Here is a 24,601-nt window from a genome sequence, read left to right as displayed (position 1 = left end):
TGAAGGAGACCTGGGAAAAGATGGATTTATCTCTTTTTCTTCAAGAATTATCAGATGGTACATGCTCTTCAAAGCCTTGCTCTCTCGAACTACAGCACGTTCCAGGATCACATGGCCTCCTTTGTAATGCTGGCTGTGTTCAGCGGCAAACTGAGATAAATCCATCCCAGTTTGCTATTGCAGTTTTTGCAGTTCATATCTTGAACCATGTGGCAGCCAGTGAGCATGACTCGACCTTGAACTTCACTGTACTGCAGATTAACTACCTTGTTAAAAAGAAATGCTCTACCAGTGGCACCTGTGAATTGAGTAGAGATGCGTTCTGAGCGGTTGGTCAGGATTATATCACAATTTGCACATGAAAACAGCTGAGTACCACCAATATGATCAAGGAAAATTCTGCCCATTTTGATAGCTGAAATTTTAAAAAACGCTGAATGGCGATGAGATGCCTGCTGCCTGCAGCTCTTCGCTCTACAGCTGGGACCGCGTAGTGTCTTTTTGAACAGTATCTTTTCTCTATCAAGGGAAGTATGGACATCTGAGTCCCAGGGCTGGCATATGCAAGAGCTCAAAATACCTCCATTGGCCCATGTTCTGGGAAACAGCCAAGTTACGAGAGAGGCCAGCATGGGAGGACAATGTGTCTGCATAAGACTGAGGAGTAACAATTTACCACTGAAAAGTAAAGGCCACTTACAGAGAAAATGAGATCACCAAAACTATTTGAAAATATGTCAATCTACTTATTAATATAAAAAATAGCTCAGTAGTGACCTTTCTCATTCTAGCAATGTGCAATATACATTAACATATCTACAAATTAAACAACCAATGCAGAAAAAGCATCCCTATACATTTCATAAGATTCATTTATGACATTTTTTAAAAAAAATTAACCCTTGGTCATATGTCATGGAAAATTTTAAATTTATATTCATTTTTATTGCAGAGAAATTATATGGTTTTTAAGAACAGACTTTTGAGCATAAAATTATATTAATTAAAAATTCTGTGGAGGAGTATACAATAAAACGGGTTGCATGAGAAAAAGATTTCAGTCTGCTGAAGATCTTGTTCATGTTTTTTTTGATTAATCTTTGTCTCAAACTTTATTCCCATGCTTCTCCAGTATAACTGGCTGCGAAAAATGAATTGTATGTAAGCAGAAACTGAAAAAAACTGCAGTGTCCAAGGGGCTTAGGCTTAAAAAATATTAGAGATCTAGATTTTATCAGATCCACAAACAAAAACAATTTTTGAAAGCAGCCATAATATAAAATAGCAGTTCCCAGTAATTTCTTCCCAGTTTGATCTTTTTCAGAAGCTGCCTTAGTTCATTTTGCCTCACTCTTAGAAGCCTCATCACAATTCTCCACAAGACCTGGAACCTCATCATCCTCCCCCTCACCAGTGGCAAGCGGTGCTTTTCCATCCAGTTTGTTTGGGTAGAGCTTCAGCCAGTCTCTTTAAACTAGTCAGACTGTCTGCACCAAGCTGGTTCAAGATTCTGGGTAGCATTTCTGTCTGTTGCTTCATCTCAGTATGGCTTCTAATGGTGAAAGTGTTTGCTGCCAGAGATGCCTGAACTTTTGGGTTGTTGAATTGGATAACTGTTCCCTGGTTTGTAAACATATTCACTTTTTCAATACCAAAGATATGGTTTACCCCTAACTTCTTTAATAAGAACTGAAGTTTTTTTTTATCATCTGCTGTGGCTGTTCTATGAACCATCTTCTTCTTTCTGTGAGCTGTTCCTTTCCCACCAATGTGCACTTGTGCCTGAAGTTTGGTGAGTTCTTCCTAGTTCATGATAGTTTTTTTCATCTTGTCAGCATGGATATGGGGCAGCACGGGGGACTGGGGCTGGCACTCAGTGTGTCTCAGGTAGATCAGCTGAGATTAGGCACACGGAAAATGTGGCGGGGATGCAAGACGGCAGCTCGTTCATGTATTTTTAAGGGGATGATTATGGCTATCTAGTTGCTAGAGTAGTTTTAACCATAGTGGATATATTTCAAATGTATGATTTTAAAATGTCAGTATTAACAAGACACCAGAAAGCACATCCTTTGCAACTTTTTAAAACTTGTTATATTTTAAACAATTTAAAAATATGTCAAGAAGTATACAGCTTTTCAAAATTCCAGGGTCAAATACTCATCCTAGCAACCCAAGTGATAGTTTTATCATTACGCCTATTTGCTATAGGGAATTTAAGTTTGAATTAAGTTAGGACAGGACCTGAGTGTAAGTAGTTCTCTCCAGAATCCACTCACTTAACCACTAGGCTACCTGCACCACAGCTTCACATAGAAGGCCCTTAGTGGTGGGACCTCCTCTTCTCTCTCCTCTCTAGCCCAAATTGCTTACCTCACCCAGTGTGGACTTTGTGCCCTTATCTTTCTGGGCTTCTGCTTCTTTCCACCACTCTGAAGCTCCCTCAGCCTGAAAAATGCCTTCAGCATCCTCCCCATGCTCCAGAAGTGAGGTCTCCAGGCTGGCCACCTCCTAGTCAACCACTGCATCTCAGCTCAGATACACCTTCCACACTTCAGAAGAATACCTTACACTTCTGTCCCCAGGACCAAGAAGGCGCACTGGAGCAGCACACAGATGGCCTGCATGTCCCTCCCTTTGGGGCCTAGGCATTCTCAGTGTCCCCCATCCCAGGACTTGGCACAGTTCCCGGGAGACCTGCTGTGCTTGTGTCCCCCCCGCCCCCATCCCACAAAGTCTGCACGTGTGCTCCTGGAGAACACGCGGCTGCGTGCTAGCAGCACAGTGCCACATCCTCAGCGGCTTACCCTTCCTTCCAATGACTGATCTCCCCCATCTTTGAGGAGCACTGAACACTCAACACTGGATCTGGTGCTCACTGCTATAGCTTTAGAGAAAACAAAAGGGAAATACAAAGCATTAAAGAAAGAGTGAAATATAAGTAACACAATCAACACTGAAAACAGCTGGCATAATCATGTTATTTACATATATTTTTCTTAAATGAATTTTACTGTAGTAAAATTCACAATAAAATATATATTACAATTGCAATAACTAGTCATGTGAAATATTTTCAAGTTAACCAGAAACAGATTTATGTAAATATAAAATATTTATTAAAAATAATTGCTTGAGGGGCCTGCCCAATAGCTCAGTTTTTTTTTATTTTTTTTTTTTCTGTGAAGCTCAGTTTTTTAAGTGCCTGCCAAAACGAAGCCCTCAAGCTCAAGCTTCTGTGGTTTGAACCCAGAGAGCCCCGGCAAACCAGAAATGCCTTAATGCATTTCGGGCCTCCAAAATAATAATAATAATAATAATAATAATAATAATAATAATAATAATTGCTTGACATTTGCATTTGAGTGCCTGATTTTGAAAACCCAAAGTCGATGTTCTATAGAAACTGCAAATTTAAAGGTTTGAGGATCTCCCTCTTCCTGTCGCCCTCCCTCCCTCCCTCTCTCTCCTGTCCCCCTCTCCATTCCTTTCTGGTGCCATTGATAAAACCCAGGACCTAGCACAAGCTAGGCAACAGCTCTGCCTCTTACTCTACCTCTAGCTCCACTGAGGAAGCTCTTAAAACCAATCAATAATATAGCAGTGGAGCAGAGAGTCAGTAAACATCATTAATACAAACGTCTAACTTAGATTTGCTTTAATTTTAGTAAGCTTAGCCTGAATGTAAGTGGTAGAACAAGGACTGAACTCAAGGCAGCATGAGTTGGGTGTCTGTGTTTTGTTTTTGTTTGTGATTGAACCAGGGCCTTTCCACTGAGCTACATCCCCAGCCTTTTTTATTTTAAGACAGCATCTTGCTAATATCCAAGTACATGTAAAAAAACTAAGTATCTCAAGATAAATATAACAAATGCTGATGAGGCTCCAGGAAAAAAGGAACCGTTCTACACTGTTGTTGGGAATGTAAACTGATACAAACAAAAGGGAAATCTGTGTGGAAATTGGACCCAGCTCTTCCCCGTCTAGGTGTCTTCCCCAAAGAGCTGACGTCATCATACTATGGTGATCCACGCAAACCTATGTCACAGCAGTACAACTCAGAACAGCTAAATCTTGGAAGCAGCCTCTAAGTCCACCAACAGAGTAATGACAAAGAAAATGTGGTAGCTACACAAAATGAGGTACTGTACTGCCATAAAGGTAAAGCTGAGTCATTTATAGGAAATGGATACACCTTGAGACCATCACACACAAGCTTACATAGCACATGATTTCTCTTACGTGAAAAGCCCAAATTATAAATAAAGAACAAATCAAAAGATAGATGATAGGAAGTAAGGACAGAGATCTTTCTCACATGGGAAGGATTCGAAAGATGGAGGGAAGAAGAGAAAGAAATGAGAAAGGCATTAAGGCGTGTTCTGTACATGTACTGATTCATTCAAGGACTGTAAACACTAATTACTGCAAACATACTTTTAAGAAAATAAAAAGCAGATAGATAAATATAAAATTAAAAGATTTGCTTTGCTAGATTATCATTTTTTTTTGGTTATGGCATTTTAAAAAATAATTTTATTGAGAAACAAATAGCAATGAGAGAGTTTCAAAACACATTAGTAGGGCAGTTTCAATAATTATTACATTGCATATTGTTGTCTTAGTGGTTATTCATTGTACAAGATGCAGACATGATATCCTGTCCATAAACACTATTAGAACAAATCTTTCTATTCACTGAATTAAGAGAATGTAGCTGTATATCTACCCTAACTATTTTGAATATCCAGATACAAAGTGGTTGTTCATTTGTATCCCTTTTTTTGTTTAGTTTTGTCAGAGATAGGTATTCCATTGTCATTTAAATATTATAGGTATGTGAATTCAGCAAAACATTCCAATATAGTCCAGTAGTCCATAGTAGTAGTGGGTTTTCCGAAGACTGGCAATGTCAGAAGTTGTTGACTTGAGCCTTTTACAGCTTAGCACATTAATATGGCTTTACTATTTATACTTTGTTTTTATACTTTTGTGCTGGATGGTTAAGACTAAAATAAAGCAAGACCTATATAACAAGAAATGTAGCTTTTATATCTGATAAGTTCAGTCAAATCCCCTCAGGATTTATCCTGAAACCCTATACAGCAGTTTGTAGATCCTTTGTCAGTGTCAGCCTTGTGGATGAGTCACGGCCATTGCTTGACCAGTTTGCTCTCTGTGAAAGCCTGAGAGTATGTTTTCTCTCCATGTGACTCTCCTTAGGCACACTCTACATCATCGATCACTTTCCTCTGTGGCTGCATAATCTTCTTGCTCAGAAAATTTGGGACACAACTGAGTTACATGTTACAGTACAGGTTCTCCTATGTCCTGAGTCTTCATTGACCTTGAAAGGCTAGGGCCAAAACGTTGGCGGTCCTTGCAGCCCTTCTTTTTCTCTAATTTTTGGTCTGTAAAGTTAGGCTGTTAATGTTCCAGAGGAGAAGGTTATTGTTATTACCCTACAACATAGGCAGCTGAGCTTAATCTCACTATCTGAATATTACACATCTTAGGCATAACACGGGACAGGTATTTTCTATCAAATATTGATACATTAACCTTTAAGTCCCTACAGAAGATGAAGAAAAAAATTAAAAATATAAAACAATATTTTTTCAAAAATAGGAATTAACAATTACATATTTTTACACAGAAATTTAGAAATCTAACCCTAGACAGCATTGTAGCAGGACAGTCCTGTGACATTTTTTTTTCTTGTCTCTTATTTTCATTTATTACCTTTTTTTTAAACAAACATTTATTTGACAGACAGTATGGCAGTAATTGGTATGTCATAACAAGTAGTATGTATTTAGAAAACCAGAATGACAGGCATTCCAAGCATGATCCTACTATTACACATTGCTATCTTCAGTGCAGGTGCTTAGTTCACAGGTATCAGCATATATAGTCAGTCAGGGTGAGAATCCTACCAATTAACTGCTAGTTTCGAAAACCTTCTGAAGATTCTCAAGATCATTGCCTTACCCATATTGTACATATAAATGTATGGCTTTGCCCCTGTCATGTTTCCTAGCTTTTTTCCTTGCCCTCTCTTCATTGTCTAATCCTCAAATTCTCGCTTTCCTTTTAATTGTGTTATACCTTTCTATTTTTATTTCTTCTTTTGAGTTGTTATACTAGGGAGACTATATGATATTTACATATGTGGGTCTGGCTTATTTCACTTATGAGTATATCTTCAAGTGGCATCCACTTAAATATGAAGGGTTTGAATTTATCATTCTTTATAGCTGAGTAATACTCCATTGTATAAAAATACCACATCTTTTTCATCCATTCCTCATTCAACCATTTTGGAAATCAGTGTGAAGACTCCTTAAAAAACTAGGACTAGAAATCCCATTCAAACCAGTTATTCCCCTACTGGGAATTTTCCCAGAGGAACTGAAAATGTCATATTGTAGTGATATATGTGTACCTATGTTTATAGCAGCACAATTTGTGACATCCAAATCTTGGAAACAGCTAGATTATCATGACACACATAAAACTACTGTAGTCAAATCTACATGGTATATGAATAGCCGTACATGAAAAAACCTCCAGAACAGAATAGACAATCAGAAACTGATATCAGAGCACATGATAACTTCATAAACAATGAAGATAGCATTCCAATTCAATAGGAAAGGGCAGACTAATAAATAGAGCTGGTACAACCACATCCAAAAGAAAGTAATGTATTTGGAAATCTATTTGGAACAAAAATGATGACCAAGGGCTAATACCTAAATTATACAACAAGCTCTTACATATTGACAAAATAGACAACAGAAATTAAGCAAAGGATAGGAAGACAATACACAAAATAGAAAGCCCCAACAGCAAACAAACATAATACAGAAACTCACTAGTAGTCAAGGAAATGAAAATTAAAACCATGTCCAAATAAAAACAGTTCGGCTAACAATTGACAGGATATATGACAGCAGTCCTTATGTTGCCTGGTGACATCACAGATGTCCTAGTTTGTGTAAGCACACTTTATGATGTTCACACAATGAAAAAATCAGCTAGGAAGGCACATCTTACTAAGTGTCCCTGTCATTAAGTGATACATGACAGGAGATAAAGGGGAAGAGGGACTCTTGTGCATCATGGATAAAAATGTAAATACTTAGCACCTTGTTGGAAACAGTCAATGTTGATTGAAATTAAAAATCTAAACATTGCTGTTAGCTAAGAGAAGCATATAATGGGCCTCTGGGAATGCTACCAATGTTCTCTTTCCTGAGTAGGGTGCGGGCTGTGAAATTTAGATCAACAAATTTAAAGATATATAGGTTTATCTGTAGGATGGGGAGAAGGAGAGAGAAAGGGAGGAATAAAAATCAGAGGTATGAAACACATCAATCTTATGTTAGCTAACTACTTCATAGAAATATATGCATCAGTAAAATAGGTTTAAATCAGATGTGTATGGCAGTATGGCTCCTATGGCAAAAGACTAGTAAAATATCAAGAGGATGGCTGGCCAAATAGCTCATCGGATTAAAGCACCTGTTTAGGCACAGTGCTGCTTCTGGGATTTGATTCCCAGTGTGCCATGCCAGCCCCCACCCCAGGGTGTGCTGAGACTCGATTGAGACTGGACATGGTGGTGCACAACTGTAATCCCAGCACTTGGGAGCTGAACACAGAGGAATCACCATGAGTCTGATCTATGCAGTGAGACCCTGTAGACCCTACACTAAATGCATAAGAAAAAAGGTATCAAGAGGGGAACTGAATGACAATATGACATTCACATGATGAGCTAGGGCCATTAAAGAGAACTAAGCACCACCTGTTCTTTAGAACAATAATCAAGTTTCCCCGTTTATCTATATAAAAATGTTACCCACATGCCCTGGCAGGGGTCAAGTCCCCTGGAAAGTTGTCTCCTTGATGGATGTTTGCACTGGTTTGTAATTAAGGAAAGGAGGAGGCAGGGCCAGAGCAAGAAAAAGCTAAGACGCTGTCACTTGAGACCCTCTCTGGGCTGAGCCTGGCTCTACATCAGGTCCTCAGGAGACTGGAGATCTGGGCCTCTATTCTCAAGCACCAGCCAGTCCTTTAATACACTTCTCCTTGGGGAAGGAGTGTACCATTGGTCACAGAAGCTCTGTGGCTTGGAGGGTCACCAGGAGGGTTTGTCTAGTAGCTCCTCATGTGGGAGTTGGGCACCTGCAACACTCACTACAGTTCATGCTACACTGCCCGGACAGTGCCTGGAGGATCTGGTGGTCTCTTCCTTAGAAAAGGACATTGACAAGATGAAGTACATCTTGGTGCACTAGTCTCAAGGTGAAATGACATCTACCTCCCGCCACTCTCACCTAAGGTTCCCTCACTGTGGCTTAGCACCAGTGAACCAAAGCCTCATTCTGAGGTAAGACCTGCTAACTCTGCCCTTCTCTGGCCATGCTGCCTGCATTTGCCATACATTTGGGAAGGGAAGTAACCAATCATATCTGCTGGGTGCTACCTCACCCACACTAGGTAGTAACAACTATACCTCCTCCTACACTTGGGGTCAGTTACCCTGGCAAGATGGGTGCTATACTCTTTACCTGTCAATCTCTTAGCATAAGGAGACTGATAAGTGCTTGAAATGTAATGGAGCTTTGCTTATGGCCCTGTGAAAGTTGGGAGCCCAACTTTTAGACCTGTAGAATCAGAAGTGTGTATGTGAACACAGATATCCTAAGTGGTTCCTGGGAGTGATAACTTCTACCTTTTGCCTCCCAGGGCTGTTTATCACATCCTGGGTACACTGCACCAGTAATGCTCACTCGGGTAAGTACACACTGCACCTTGAAGGCTGCTGCTCTCTGCAGGGTGCCATCTCCAAGCTGTGCCTCCACAGAACATTCTGCTGCTCTGTCAGATGGCACTGTCTGGGGGTATGACTATGAGGGAGCAGTGGGAGGCCCTATCTGTGCCATTGTTGTGTGCCCCCTATGGCAGCCCTCAGCTCTGTGTGGATCCTGTGTCAATTAAGTGTCATAGGAGCCTTAGGGTATGGAGCCAACAAGGTGATGCCAATGGGAAAGGTGAATCCACACCTTCAATGTCTGTCAATTCTATCTAAATGAATTACCCTGAAGCTGGGTGCAGTGGGGGACACCTGTAGTCCCAGTTATTTGAGAAATGAAGTAGGAAGACCTGAGCCCATGAGTTCAAGAACCCCATCTCAAAAAAAAAAAGTATAAAAAGGATAGAAAGTAAAGCCATATTAATATGCTGAGCTGTAAAAGGCTCAAGTCAACAACTTCTGACATTGCCAGTTTTATGGAAAACCCACTATTATGGACTACTGGACTATACTGGAATATTTTGCTGAATTCACGTACCTATAATATTTAAATGACAATGGAATACCTATCTCTGACAAAACTAAACAAAAAAAGGGATACAAATGAACAACCACTTTGTATCTGGATATTCAAAATACTTAGGATAGATATACAGCTACATTCTCTTAATTCAATGAATAGAAAGATTTGTTCTAATAGTGTTTGTGGACAGGATATCATGTCTGCATCTTGTACAATGAATAACCACCAAGACAACAATATGCAATGTAATAATTATTGAAACTGCCCTACTAATGGGTTTTGAAACTCTCTCAATGCTATTTGTTTCTCAATAAAATTATTTAGAAAAAAAGGAAAGAAGGAAGGAAGGAAGAATGGATGGATACACTTCAGGGCATAAGCAGTTCAGGATTGTCAATCTACCACCAAAGCATGGTGCCCTTGGCATTTGATCTCTGTTGGACATCTGGATGTTCAACAGACAAAAAGCTACACTGGCTCTAGTGAGTAGGAGCACCATGGTTCTAGGATTATACACAGCCTCTAGCCCTGCCCCACAGCTACTCTGCTGAAGAGCAACCATGTGTCAGTGTTGGAACAGCATAGGACCGAGGTTGCAAGGTGTCAGCTAGGCATATCATTCTGTTCATGTTGTTTGGTGGATGTTTGTGGGTAGGCAATACTTCATGCCCATTTTATATGTCTACCCATGTTGCTCAAGAACTTATGTCAGACCTTCTAATTTTTATTTTCCAGGTTCCTGGTCAACCCACTAAGCCACTCCCCACTGCCCACAGGTCCAAATGTTTCCCTGGAGCCTCTCCTCTTTTCACACAGACTGGATATTCAGACTTCTGACCAAGAGTTTTACCATCAGATTTTCCCTCAACATTGTCTTCCAGGGCTGTGGTGGGTCTACAACAAGCTTATGGCTGGCCCTCCTCTTTTTTAAATTTTAAAAATTTTTTTTTTTCGTTTGTTTGTTTTGGTGGAACCAGGGATTTAATTCAGGCCCTTGTGCTTGCCAGGGAAGTGCTTATTCCACTGAGCCATCTTCCTGGTCCCTAGCTGGCCCTCCTCTTGGCAGTCTGAAAGAACCACTGCATGCTGGCAGTTATGTCTTCAAGGTCACTTGATGTCCTCGTGGTGTTATAGCCCATCTCAATCAGGGGCCAGAGGCAGCGCAGGAGGCTCTTACTGTTGTTTCAAGTTTTAAGAAAATTTGTAATTCTTTATTGCAGATAGTATTACCTTGCTCCAGGTTCCTTGGAGTCTTCATTTTGTTTCTCCTGTTGAGACCTTGCTATAAACACCAGATGGCATTTTTCTCTACCACTAATGCTATGGCTATCCATGCAGTTGGGCCATTTGTTTACTTACTGAACCTCCTATAGAGTCCTTCTCTGCACTGTACAAGAAGCTGTTGGCTTTTGGTGCTGCTCACTGTATGGGCTGGAACACTACTCCTCAACGTGGAAGATACTGCTTGCATTTCTTACATCCACAGATGTCTGGTCTATCAAACACAATGCTTCCTTCTTAGTAATGGAAGGTGAAAAAATGTAGTAATTTGCCCTTTTCTTGTTAGGGAATACTCTACCACAACTCAGATCACTGAGTTCCCATAAGCTTCAGCTGTGGTGGGCCCCTGAACCTTTCCAGGATTTAGCTACAAAGTTAGTCCTTGTTGTACTGCTTGTCAACAGGTGGCAATTTATGTCCTACCTGTTAGACAATCAAAGCTCACATGAGCTTGCTATTTCTTGTTCATGCTGCCGGACTAGTACTATGTCATCAAAATAGAGATCCACTTGATAACAGTCGTAGATCAAGGTGCAAGTTGGTATTACCCATCATGAGTGTGATCTATTTCTGATTTTCCTTTCTGATATAAATGGAAAAGAATGCATGTGTTGATCACTAACTGGTATTACACTCTTGAGCTTTGCAAGTTGTATGTGTCACACCCAGCCCAGAGGCTGCTGAAGCTTCTACAACTTGGTTAACTTAAATGTTGTCCACTATCATGCTTCAGGACCTAGCCAGCTTTTCAGTACTTCTGAAATTTTGTTTAAATGTATTTGGTACAGGGTCTCACTGCACATCTCAGACTTGTAGTGATCTTCCTGTTTTCAGCCTCCCCAGCACTGGGATTACCGGTATGCGCCACTACGCCCGGTCTCAGTACTTCTGAATTAAATGCAGATATGACAGGGACTGCCCCCTCCTCTGAATCCTTTGGGTCTGTAGGGACAGCACTAACTTTTGCCAATCCTTCTGGGTTGTTACACTGTTTTTTATTTATTATCATACCTAGGAAACAGCTTCAGCCATAAATTTCCCCACCATGGTAGCTCTTACCCCACAGGTCGAGGAAATGGTATCTAGGATTCTTCCCATCCCAAGTAACATCTGGGGACTTGGAAATAGCTCCAAGGTAGGCTGCCAGTAGATCCATCATGAGCCACAGCATCAGGATCCTTCCCAAGGTTCCATTTCTTGCCCAAGTCCGCAGGTCTTGACTGCATAACAGGGACCATGATGACACTGCAGGTCTCCTGGTATCAATGTCATATTGGCTCTATGACCGACTGTTCTAAAATGCTTAATTGTTTACCTTTCCCTAAGTAGGATGTATCAGAGTAAATGGCCATGTCCCCCTGGGGGGAAGGTGGGAGTACTAACTGCCACACACACTTGCTAATGCAATGCATGGTCCTTCTACTCCAGGTATCTTCCTTCCTTCCATCACTCTATGAGAATTATGTCTGCCCTCCTTCTGAAAGGTACCACCACCAGGCACTGCCTCCACTTGAAGATCCTATCAAGCTCACTGCTATCAGGGAGCATCTCCTGTTGGCAACCCTGGTCACAAATGACAGGTACCACTGGGATCTTGTAAAGCTGGTTCCCCTCCCTGCCAATCAGCACATTTTTTTCTGCTTGGCACACTGAGGGACCTTCCTGCCAGACACTGCTATCTGCTATTTCCCAGCCCTCCAGAACACAGCCACTCTAACTTGTCTACCTTCTGGGCTTTTTGTCCTTCTTTCACCACCTGATATGGCAGTTCTAACATCTCTGCTTCACTCACTGTGAATGTTTCCCTGCGAAGGACCAAGAGCTATTCTAGCAGTGTACGGGCACTATATCTTGCTTCAGGGTCTCTGAGGAGCACTTCCCCATCGATGAGCTCCCTCACCAGCTCTAGCTTTACCTGTCTTCTCCTCAGCCTTGTGTATACATGCCAGTGAGATTCTGCAATCCCTTTGGGGCAGAATCTCTTTTGTTTCTGGGCGAGTCATCAATTGTTGCCTCAGCTACAAAGTCAGTCCTTGTTGCACTGCTTGTCTTACTGGAGCTGGCCTGAACACCTGCCAAGATTCTAAGCTCTGTCAGCAGAGGGTGCTGAAGCAACACTGGCATAGGAAGGGCACTACATGGGTCCTGTGCTTGCCCTTCTTCTTGTCCCTGCAACTCTGGCCAATGCACTAGCTGCCCAGCAGCACCACTGCCTACCACCTTTCAGTCAGGTCGCCAGTGTGTGCCAGCAAATCCTCGGGGCAGTTTCTCAAATTCTGCAGGCACACAGATAGTGACACTGAGGGTGAGCTCCCAGTGCTAGCCTGTCTATGACACCTCAGCACTCTTCTGGGACACCCACCAGGTTACATGTACACAACTTGATGTTATGGTTTATGTCTAGTTGTCCCTGCAAAGCCTCATGCAGTCATGGGCAGGGACTTCTAGAGACTGTGATTAACTCATGATCCACTGGGATTATGGGTGATCCAAGGCTGGGATTATGGGTGTACTTCCCCCTCCCTGCGGCAGAGAGCCTGAATGTAACATCAGACTTCCTCTCTGTTGCCACGGTTGTTGCTGCTCCTCCCTTGGCTCCTCTTGCTCTCTGCCCTGTGCCCCTGGGTGCCTTGGAGCCAGCCGAGTATGGACTGAAACCTCCAGTAACTGTAAGCTAAATAAACCTTTCCTTCCTTCATTTTGGGTGTCAGGTATTCGTCCCAGCAATGAGAGAAGAGTAACTGAGACAGAATTTGGTACCACAGGAGTGGGGTTGTTGCTGTGACTAACCTGACCATGTGGATTACAAGTTTTTGGGACTGGCTTATGGGAAGAGACAGGAAAGGTTTGGAGATGTTGTCTACTTGCGAAGAAGTGGAATAACTTCGGCTGTTCTGTAGGCAAGATTCTGGTCAGAGCTCATACCAGAAGACTGATAGGAAGCCTGTCTGTAAAGACCAGGCTGAGGTTTCTGCTGGGAAGGACTGCATTTGGTGTTGGACACCAGATGATTTGTGCTATAGCTTAGCCAAAAGACTGTCTGAATTTTGCTCATGTCCAGAGACTTTGCCTGAGACTCAGATTAAGCATGGCGGACTGATTAATCCTTCTTTCTATTCTTTTTTTTTTCAGAACCAGGGATTGAACTCAGACCCTTGCGCTTGCCAGGGAAGCATTTATTTTACTGAGCCATCTCCCCGGCCCCTGACTAATCTTTCAAAAGATATTTCAAAGCAGTCAAATATTGGAGCAGGGGCATGGCTGTTATTGGGGGCTTTAGCCAGATTTTTGTTGAAAATGAAGAGCAGAGCCAAGCAGGATGATTTAAAATGTTATGAGCTTGGCCAGAAGGGAAGCACCAGGAAAGCTATAGAATGCAAAGACAGCTGAGAAGATCTTCATGGCCAAGAAGGGTCAGAGAATGGAAAGGAAGGCCTGAGGGCACCACAGGAGGAGGTGAGAGGCCTGAGAACTGCAAAGCTCAGGGACTTTGCCTTGAGGAAAAAGCCACAGAGCCCCATGTTCCAGAATGGCAGCAGGGGCCACACCAGGTTCCAGAATGGCACCAGCATGGACAACCCCTACAGTCAAGAGAGAAGGAAGCCTGGCTACTGCTCCAGCTGGCAGCAGACCGTGGCATCATCCAGGTGAGGCTGGTTTTAGGCACATGAAGAATGCAGGAGTTCTGAGGTTAAGAAGGCTTCCCCCTAGATTTCAGAAGGCCTGGGAGGCCAGTATGTAAACCTGTGAGTGAGAAGCCTATTCTATGGAAACCCAGAAGTTTAGAAAAGCCAGGAATGTGGATCATCTAAGGGAAACTACAAGGAAGGAGCAAAGCCAGCCTAAGAGAGAAGCCATGGGAGCTACCACCATGAGTGTCACAGGGGCGGAGCCACATGGAGCTCACAGTTTGCCACAGATTGCTTCGGATGTCTTATTAAGATTTATAGGACTTAATGTTTGTCCCTCTGGATTTTGGACTTGCTTTGGTCCAATGCTTGGTATCCTGCTGTATGTATCTTTCGGAATGGTAATGTTTATCTTGTGCCTTTGAATGCTGAAAGTGTTTAACTTTTCTTTTGTACAGGGGCTCACAGCTAAGAGTTTGCCTTGGATCTTGGAGGAGACTTGGCACTTGGACTTTTCAGCAATGCTGAAACTGTTGGGACTTTGGCAACTCTTAGAGATGGTCTAAAATGGCTTTTGCACAAATGGATGTGCATGAGACTTTGGGAGTCCAGGGGTGGAATTTTATGGTTTGTGTCTAGTTGTTCCCCAAAAGCCTCATGCAGTCATGGGGTGGGGACTTCTAGAGTTTGAGATTAACTCATGATCCACTGGGATTATGGGTTTTAGTATGGCTGGGATTATGGGTGTGAGTACCTCCCCCAGCCTGGGGCAGAGAGCCTGAAAGTAACAGAAGAGAGACCAAGAGACAGACTTCTTCTCTATTGCCATGGTTGCTGCTATCCTCCCATGGCTCCTCTTGCTCTTTGCTGCCGCCATGAACTGAGGCTCTCTGCCCTGTGCCACTCTGCCTTGGAGCCAGCCAAGTATGGACTGAAACCTCCAGTAACTGTGAGCTAAATAAACCTTTCCTTCCTTCATTTTGGGTGTTGGGTATTTGTCCCAGCAATGAGAGAAGAGTAACTCAGACATCTGATAAGAACTGAATCTCTGGGCCAGGGAGATAGATTAGTGATTTAAGCACCTGCCTGGCAAATGCAAGGTCCTGAGTTCAATCCTGGGTACCAAAAAAGAAAAAAAAAAAAAAAAGGACTACTGAATCTCACCCTGGAGGGGAATGACTTCTAAATTTGTCCCTTTTACTCAGTACTCTACTTCAGCCCTGGGCGAGGAGGATGCTCCTTATGTGTGCTATGGTGAATCTCTCTTTACTCCTTGGAGGCTTATCCCATCACGAGTTAATGTTTTAAACAATTCTTATTCAAATTACTATTTCGTTTCTGCCCCTTAACAGGCCCAGTACTGCTTGGCCAGGCTGTGCTGAAACTTAATAACCAGGCAAAGTGTGACAGCAACACGGAAAAAAGCTGTGCTGTATGTATCAATGCTTTCACAGTTTCATATAATACAGATGTGCACCTAGTACATAAAATGCTTTAAGAACAATATAGGATTACAGACTTTGGTTTTGTTTAAAAAATAAACTTTCACTAGGCATGGTGGCACATGCCTGTGATTCTAGCACTTGGGAGGCTGAGGCAGGAAGACAACCTTGAGTCTGAGGCCATCATGGGCTATATACTGGATTTAAGGTCAGCCTGAACTACATAGCAAAACCATGTCTCAAAAAAAAAAAAAAAAAAGAAAAAGAAAAAGAAATTTTCCCCTAAACTATTACAATGTAAACAGGAAGCATCTCTTAATCTCCCAAGACAGAAGCTTTTGCACCATTTTTAAATGGGGAAGAGTGGGAGGGATGCTATCCTTCAACAGAAGAGTGACCACTCCTACAGGTCCCAGAGTATGTGGGACTCAATCCAGAGGTTCCCATTCTATGCCTCCCAGAGTCAAATCCTTCTTCCTGACCAAGGCCATGACCTGGGGCACCACAGCCAGGAAAGAGACAGCAATGATTTCTGGAGCCCAGGACATTCTCTGGCCTGGGCTAGGGGTGGATTGGTATAGGCTGTAATGGAAGCCCTGGGGCTGTCAAATTAGGCTGCAATCACAGAGGGCCCTCTGTCTCTTTTGATGAAGGCTGCGAGGTTCCTCTGATTTCCACAGCCTGCATTTCTCAAATGCACACCACTGCCCTGGCCAGCGCAGTGGCTTTCACTGGCACATGCTACACCTACCACCTCCAACCAGTCTGAACTCTCCAGGTACCAACCATGTGTACCCTACGTACAACTGGTGACATCAGCAGCACCATCCTGAGGGCAACCCAACTCCAAACTCCATGCCTGCTTTCTCAGGGCATCCCTGGCACTAGCCAGAACAGACTGAGGACCCTGGGAATCAGACTTGTATTGCCAGCTGGAGTTTTACTAAGGAGTGCTCCTGGGGACAAGGACTAAACTAGGGGAAGCTGAAATGTACTGCTGTGAAGCACCACAACAAAACCTTAGCGAATGACACTGGAGGAAGGGGATATGGATGGAACACTATAATTACAATCAGGAGAAGAAAGGAACAAAAATTTTAAAAGCACAAACTGAATTGTTAACATGAGTTAAAAAATAAGGGAGAGGGGCTGGTGAGATGGCTCAGTGGTCTAAAGCACCTACTTAGAACAAGCTTGGCAAAGCACAGGGACCGCGGTTCAATCCCCAGCACCACATACCAGCCAGCCCCGCCCCCTGGTGGGCTGAGCTGGCCACACACACACACACACACACACACACACACACACAAATAAATAATTAAAAAAAAATAAGGGAGAGGAGGCTAGATGTGGAACACAGTTGTTCCCTATACTTGGGAGGCTGAGGCAAGAAGATGCAGCAAGTTCAAGGCCAGCTGGGCTAAATAGTTCACCACCAGCCTGAGCTACATAGTGAGACCCTGTCTCAAAAAACCAACCCAAACCAAAACAGTAAAAGGGAGAGCTCAATCAGTAAGAAAAAGCCTCAATTTGCCTAGTGAGTACTTCTTCAGCTTTATGTCAGATGGCATATATATGCATAAGTATGTAAAAAATATTTAAGAAAAAAAGTTTAAGAAAAATGCAGGATAATGGACTTTTTTTTTTTTCTTCCATGAGATGATAAAACCCAGGGCCTTGTGCCTAGTAGGCAAGTGCCCTAGCAGTGAACTACACCCTCAGCCCTGTACTTTACTTTTTGCTAAAAAAGAGAAATTTTGCCTAATGTGTTATAAACAAAGAGCCCTCCAAAATGCTGAAGAAAGTATTCACAAGACAATAAAATAGTAAAAACCTTCCTGTATTGTTTGTATAAAGTGCTTACAAATCAGAAAGAAATTAATTCTCAGATTAGCCCAACTTTGGTGGCATGCAAAATAAGCCTGACATTTTACTCTGCCCTCAAAGAGCTCAAAGGCTAGCAAAGAGTCATTTCAGGTTCCATCTTCAGGTCTATCCTGGAAGTGGCACACACCGCTTGAGTTCACACCCTGCAGACAGGAATCTGGCCATTTGATCACACCTGACTGGGTTAGTAGGGAAACTGTGTGCCTCAGGAAGGTAGACTGGGTTCTTGCGTGCTGAACCAGTAATTGCCAAAAGGTTCTGTAGAACAATATGACATGCCCATGTTTAGGAAGTGGTAGTCACAAAACTCAGGATAACAGTCACCTTAGAGCAGGTTTGGGGAAATTTTGAGATGCTGGCAATGTGAGCTGTTACTTGAATATCCTCACATAAGTTTATTAAACTGCATTTTAGATTTCTACAGTTCTAGTATTTTTTCATGGCAAATTTTTACAATAGAGCTCTAGGGTTGTCTCAAGAAGACAGAACAGTCCAATGCTTACCAGATATGTTTATAGATACCACAGTCAATCAAAAAGATCACACAATTAGATTTCAAAGTAACACACACCACAGGTTTAATGCTATGTAGTTTTACTAAGTAAAGGCAAACATTTGTACTTTATTTCCATAATTTCTGAGTTCAATTTTGATATTTATGTGGCAGAAATTAAAGGCTGATTTACCAGACTTCTTTTCTTGTAAGAAATACGACATGGGTTGGGGATACAGCTCAGTGAAGGAGGAGGAGGAGGAATTTAGGAGGAGGAGGAAGAAGAGGAGGAAGAAGAGGAAGAGGAGGAGGAGGAGGAGGAAGAAGAAGAGAAGGAAGAAGAGGAAGAGGAGGAGGAGGAGGAAAACTACGACAAGGAAGGGAGGAGGGGGAAGGGGAGAAATACGACATAACATAGCTCAGTGTGTGATAAGAACCCGGGAATTAAGTCTTTCTGTCCATCAGAACTCACTGAAAACCCACCAACTTTAATTCAGATTCTTCTAGGAAGAAATCAAAGAGGGATGTGAGTGAAAGATCCCAAAACAGCCCTACAGTTCCTGCTTCCTGGTGTTCCTACCCTTGGTAAACTCAATCATTGAGTGTAGATGGTTCATCGAGTGTCTGATTTCTAACCAAGAACACCACAAAGGTGGCAGGATATGTGAGGTCAGATAAGACTCATGTCTGTCAGGCTAAGGGAGACTCTCCTGCTTGCTTTGAAACAGCAAACTGCCTGAGACGAGGACCACATGAAAAGCATCTGAGGGTGGTTTCCAGACAGCAGCCAGGAAGAAATGGAGGCCTTCAGCATGAAGGCATACAAGGAACTGCCAACCCATGTGGGTGTGGAAAACAATGCTTTCTCACTCACGCCTCTATGAGACCCATCCTTAGCTGACACAGCCTACAGCCTCACGGGGCACTCAACTGAGCCATGCCCAGATTGACCCACAAAAACCATTCTACAATGTGTTGTTTGAAGCCAGGAAATTTGTGGTGACTTAGCAATATAAAATATAGAATCCTTATGAAAATTCTACTATTTTTTCAAATCCAAAAACATTTGGCAGAAAAATAAATTTATCTTTTTATGAACAAAAGTCAGAAGTTCAAAAGAGCATTTCAGGGCATGACATGAGTTTCGTACAAGATGGACTGACTACCATAAATTTTTTGACATTGTTATCAGAGGCATTTCACTATTCTTATCAGGTGTTGAAGGAAAGTACATCGCTACCTCTGCCATGTACACATTGTTCTACTATTTTTGGAATTTTACAGAAAAAAAATAGAAATGTCTGGATGCGGACTACATGCCTAGTTGTATCTTATGGGAAATAAAGAGAAATGGAAGAATATTTAGTGCTTATCTGGGAGTGGTGGAGCACACCGGTAATCCCAGTACTGGGCATGTTGAAGCAAGAGATTAGAAACTCAAGCCCAGCCTAGGAAACTTGGCAAAACTTGTCTTAAAATAAAAAATGTTTAAAAAGGCTGGAGATGAATTTCAGTATAAAGGCCCAGGTTCAATTCCTAATAATACAAATAAATAAATAAAATGTTTAAATATTTTAAAATTATTTTTCATTTCCCATAAAACTCTATAAATTGCTAAATATATAGTTCAGAAATTCTTACTGGCTTATTTGTGATTTTTATTACACTAAAATATGTAAGTAACAGATGCTTGAATGTGAACAGATTGAGATAGTAAGTGCTACTGTACTTATGAAGAAATTATTTTTGACAGCTTTTGTGCTAATATTTGGCAATGCTGTCAATTATTTCATATCAATCTAATTACTTAGTATTTTTCTCATACCTTACTCTATAGGAAAAGAGTAAACCACAAATAACTGGCCCAAACTTGCAAATTTATTTAAAAAAGAAGAAACCTGCTTTGTGAGTAGCAAAACAATTCTCTTATGCAAGATATATTTCATTAAAAGTTGTGAGCATATATCATTGTTTATACTATTATAATACATATCATAAACACACAGAGAACAACTGCTCTTTGCCACCCAGAGTTTGTATGTTTTTGTGACACTATAATACACATACTGCCAAAATACTTCTCTTACACTCATACCCACTCACAATAGCAAATACTGTGTACAGGTTCAACGACCCAAAAGCCAAGCAGAAAGCACTATGAAAATGCATCTCTTTTAAAAATACTTAAGTACTGATCCGAATTCTAAGGGAATGTTTAACAGAAATACCTGGAATTTTTTTAAAGCAGTAAGTTAAAGGACCATGAAATTTAAGTGAGCATAACTCAGCACTGAGTAAGAATAAAGCAGACAGGAACTAGGTTTCTTTGTAGGTGTGGTACTTGTGTATAAAACAGAGTTCCATAGAATAATTATACTAATTAATTTCACTTTCAATTCTTAGACTTAGGAATTATTAACATTCAAGATAATGAAAGATTCATAAAAATTACTTACTCTTTGTACTCTCTCCCCAGTTCTTAGAATCCACTACATCACCTGAATGCATAGCAGACATGATCTTCTGAGCAACACTGGAGAGAGGTATCTCACAGAGATCAAAGCCTACACATGTCTCATGATTGTCCATTTTCATACAGTCCTAAATGTAAGATTAACATAAGATAAATACACTTATATTGAGACTTCAAAATATGAAACTCCATTATGTATTTGGAAAATTATGTACTGAGATTTTCACTTAAACATCAATATTAGTAACCATGAGATAGGTTTCTATTATCATTTAATCCCAATAGGATGGTCAGGGGAAAAAACATAGCTAGACACTCAACTGGGGGTTAAAGAGAAAATAACTTACTTTAAACCAATTATGAAGCAATCTATTAAAATTGTTCCTCCATTTTGAAAAATGGTTATTAATCTTTAAAGTAAATAAATCTGACAGCACATCAAGTACAACTGACTTGGCTCAAGGCAAATGCAGCCTGCCAGCACTTCCACTGTTCAGCCTTACGGGTCTTAAGGGCTGAGCAGGTGAAGGTCTGGGTGGGAAGTATATAGACCAAGCCCTGCTCACACATCTAAATCATCTGACATTAATTTCAACAGAATTTGCTACCACAGGCCAAAAAACAAAGTGACATGTTTTTTCCATATTATTTGAGAAAAAGCAAATTCTATCTCAAGACAGAACAGGAAAAAATTAAGTCACTCAAATAAGAAACTGACAACTATAGGATAAAATTGACTGCTAAAAATTGTTCAAACATATTAAAGTTCACTTCATAAAAATAAGCTTTAATCTATACAGCAATTGACAAAACATTTTTATTCATGGGTTAGAAAAATTAACAGTGCTTACTTTTACCTAAGCGTGCCCATTTTTCTGATACCCATAGCTTAAAAAAATCCATGAAGTCCACCTGAAATGAGTTTTTATGGCATTCCATAGAACAAGCAGGTAATACTATTGAAGGTGTTACCTACAAAGTTACGTGGTAGCTAACAAAAGCCACAGATAAATTGAGATCTTAAGAATTTTGCAAATAAGCTACTTCAAATTACTTTGTACATTTTTTGTGTGTGCATGTGGTGTCATGAATGTAACTCAGGACCTTACCTTTGCCAGGCACACACTGCCATGCTGAGTTAAATCCTCAGCTCTATACTAACTTAATTTCTAATTGTCTAAATTACAAACCGGGCTCCTCAGCTAATTCCTCAGGGATATACTCTTAGTTTCTAATTGTCTAAATTGTAAACCAGGCATGGTAGCACATATCTGTAATCCCAGCACTCAGGAGACCGAGGCAAGATTGCCACAAATTCAAGACCTGGGCTCTATAGTGAGTACAAGTCCAGCCTAAGCTGCATAGCGAGACACTGTCTCAAACAAAAAAATCCAAATATAAAAAAAAATAGTATGTATAATGCCTATATTTTAAGTATTTTCACTCCTAAGACATTAAAAATGTACATCTTTTGATCACTTTTTAATAATTTTAAAACAAATTTCAAGTTTCATTTGAAGGCTATTTATAAGGCATACACATCATTTGTGTGATCTATCTTGCAGAAACCAATGTTCTTAAAATCCAGGAAGAAATAAAAAAAGATCAAGGGAGTCCTGGCAGTCTGTGATAAAAGCAGGAATACCCAGTCTCAGTCTATAGGAGAGAACAATGGGAAAATACAATGAGTGACAAAATCTTGTCAAAATTGAAGTACTTGGCTATTTCACTGTATAGCAGTAACCTCTCTGGGAAAATATTCCAAACCCTATGAAAGCCTGGAGCTGCTGGCAGTACTGAATTCTACACATCTGATAACTGACAGGGCTACCAAATGAGTCATTCTTACATAGCATATAAGAACAAAATTTATTCATGTCATGGATGAGGTTTGAGACTCCCTCATTGTACAGAAATGACTTAAAACTGGTTTCTGGAATGTCCTATTTAATACTCTCTGTGGGAGAGGGTATTAAATGGTAGTTAATGGTATTAACTCCTAAATGTCTTGAGTGAAAATAGTTAAAATACAGGCATTATACATACTATTTGTTTCTTTATATTTGGATAGTTTTGAGACAGTGTCTTGCTATGCAGCTTAGGCTGGACTTGTACTCACTATAGAGCCCAGGTCTTGAACTTGTGGCAACCTTGCCTCGGTCTCCTGAGTGCTGGGATTACAGGAATGTGCTACCATACCTGCTTTACCATGCCTTCTCTGGGAGAGGGTATTAAATGGGACACGGAGATAACACAGATGACATCAGGTAAGTAAACCTTCACAAAGTTAAACTAGCATTTACTATTAAGGCCTATAGATCTAAGAATGCTAACTCAAAGTTCTATAAATTTTCAAGATAATTAACACAAGAAAACAGTAAAGAAGAAATCTAACTGTATTAAAAGTATTTGCATCACATAATGCTTTTTCTCTGTGAGAGGAAATGTATCAGGACTAAGTGCCACTAAGCAAATAACCAAATGATAAAAAAACACTGGTGTGCTAAACCCTTTTTTTTTTTTTTTAAGTTTGGTACAGGGTCTTGCTACAAAGCTCAGACTGGAAGTGATCCTCCTGTCTCTGCCTCCCCAGCACTAGAATTACAGGCGTGCACTATCACACCCAGTTTCAGGGGCCGGCACAGCAGCACAGCACCCGGTATCTCCCCAGCCCCATCTGAACCATTGTCGTACAATGAAAAAAAGTGAACACAGATGATACAGGTGAATATTCCTTACATAAAATGCTTAGAAGCAAAAGTATTTTGGATTTCAGGTTTGTAATATTTACGTAGTACACCATGACCTCTTTAGGGAATGGGATTCAGGTCTAAATATAAAATTCATTTGTTTGATATGTTACACACACAACCTGATGGAACTTTATACAGTATTTTTATTTGCACCTACACTGTGACTATGACCCATCATGTAGTCAAGTATTTTTCACTTATGACATGTCAGTACATAGTAAGATTTTGAAGCACTGGATTTCTAGATTAAGGACATTTAATCTCTGTAACACGGTATTTGAATCTATTAAATGAAATGGTCCATTAACTTCAAATTTTAAAACATAGTATTTATTAGACATTCTCTTAATACATAAAACATTAAAATGTAAAATGTTAATACAGGTTTGGTTTTTGTTATTTTCAGTCTTTATGACCAGCAGCCTTAATTTTTGATTGGTTTTCTAGATTTTCCACAATATCTTTCAGATAGTCTCCATTTCTAAAAAAGTGTACATATAATTCTCTTTCCATCTGATGCAATTTATTAGTTGCCAGAATTTTTCTTTTTGTCTTCACATCAGCAAGAATATCAGTAAGGAGAAGATTTAGTTTATTCAGCTGAGATTCTACTTGATGAAACTGCTCTGTTATGTCCTAAAAGAGAAAAATAAAAATGCTTTTCATCAAGATTTTTATACCTAACACCAATTATAATTTAATATAAAAGTTATAGGGAAAGACTAATGATTTAATAACTCCTATAATTTTAACAATACATTGCAATTAAAGTTCCATAATAGGCTTAAGGATTACTTGCAAAATTAACTGCAACTTCTGACACGTATATTAAGTAATTCAAAGCAAATGTAAACTGTTCTATGCATTCATATACTCAATAAATACTACTGCACGCAAGTAGGCATGATAATGCATGCCTGTAACCCCAGCACTTGGGAGGTAGAAGCAGGAGGACTGCCTTGAGTTTAAGGCCAGCCTGGACTCCAAAGTGAGTTCAAGACCATCCTAAAGTGCATTGTGAAACCATCTCAAAAAGACCAAAAAAAAAAAAAAAAGCCTGGCAAGGTAGCTCAGCAGACTAAGTGCCTGCTTAGGCAAGTGCAGGGATCAGAGTTCAATCACTGGCACCCAATGCTACTGGGCCGGCCCTGCCCCCAGGCATGCTGAGCCCTGTGTCCAGATATGGTGGTGCACACCTGGAACCCCAGAGCTGGGTAGGTTGAAAAAGGAGGATCTCTACAAGACCGAGCTGATCCGAGCTGCATAGTAAGACCCTGTATCAAATACATAAAAAAA

The 24,601-nt window shown here is 40.8% G+C and overlaps 2 protein-coding genes and 1 pseudogene across 4 annotated transcripts in view; all 3 read right to left on the bottom strand.

Annotated features, from left to right (window-relative positions):
* Positions 1–24,601, bottom strand: part of Poln (DNA polymerase nu) — a 157,313-nt gene that overhangs the window by 116,134 nt on the left and 16,578 nt on the right. For all 3 annotated transcript variants that reach the window (XM_004624614.2, XM_023700123.1, XM_023700129.1), the window contains exons 2-3: positions 20,536–20,680; positions 2,808–2,887 (exon numbers count right to left, since the gene is read on the bottom strand). In XM_004624614.2, coding sequence (XP_004624671.1) covers positions 2,808–2,887; positions 20,536–20,674 — 219 coding nt within the window. In that variant the 5' untranslated portion in view covers positions 20,675–20,680. The remainder of the gene's footprint in view (positions 1–2,807; positions 2,888–20,535; positions 20,681–24,601) is intronic.
* LOC101564889 lies at positions 41–407 on the bottom strand (annotated as a pseudogene).
* The window catches only part of Haus3 (HAUS augmin like complex subunit 3), a 16,415-nt gene continuing 15,427 nt past the window's right edge, over positions 23,614–24,601 (bottom strand). Inside the window, exon 4 of the mRNA XM_004624613.2 lies at positions 23,614–23,941. Coding sequence (XP_004624670.1) covers positions 23,708–23,941 — 234 coding nt within the window. The 3' untranslated portion in view covers positions 23,614–23,707. The remainder of the gene's footprint in view (positions 23,942–24,601) is intronic.

Source organism: Octodon degus, unplaced genomic scaffold (assembly GCF_000260255.1).
Source record: "Octodon degus isolate 3935 unplaced genomic scaffold, OctDeg1.0 scaffold00006, whole genome shotgun sequence".
In the NCBI taxonomy this organism is placed as follows: domain Eukaryota; kingdom Metazoa; phylum Chordata; class Mammalia; order Rodentia; family Octodontidae; genus Octodon; species Octodon degus.
The sequence above is the reverse complement of the archived record's forward strand: the minus strand, read 5'-3'. Positions and strand labels throughout refer to the sequence as shown.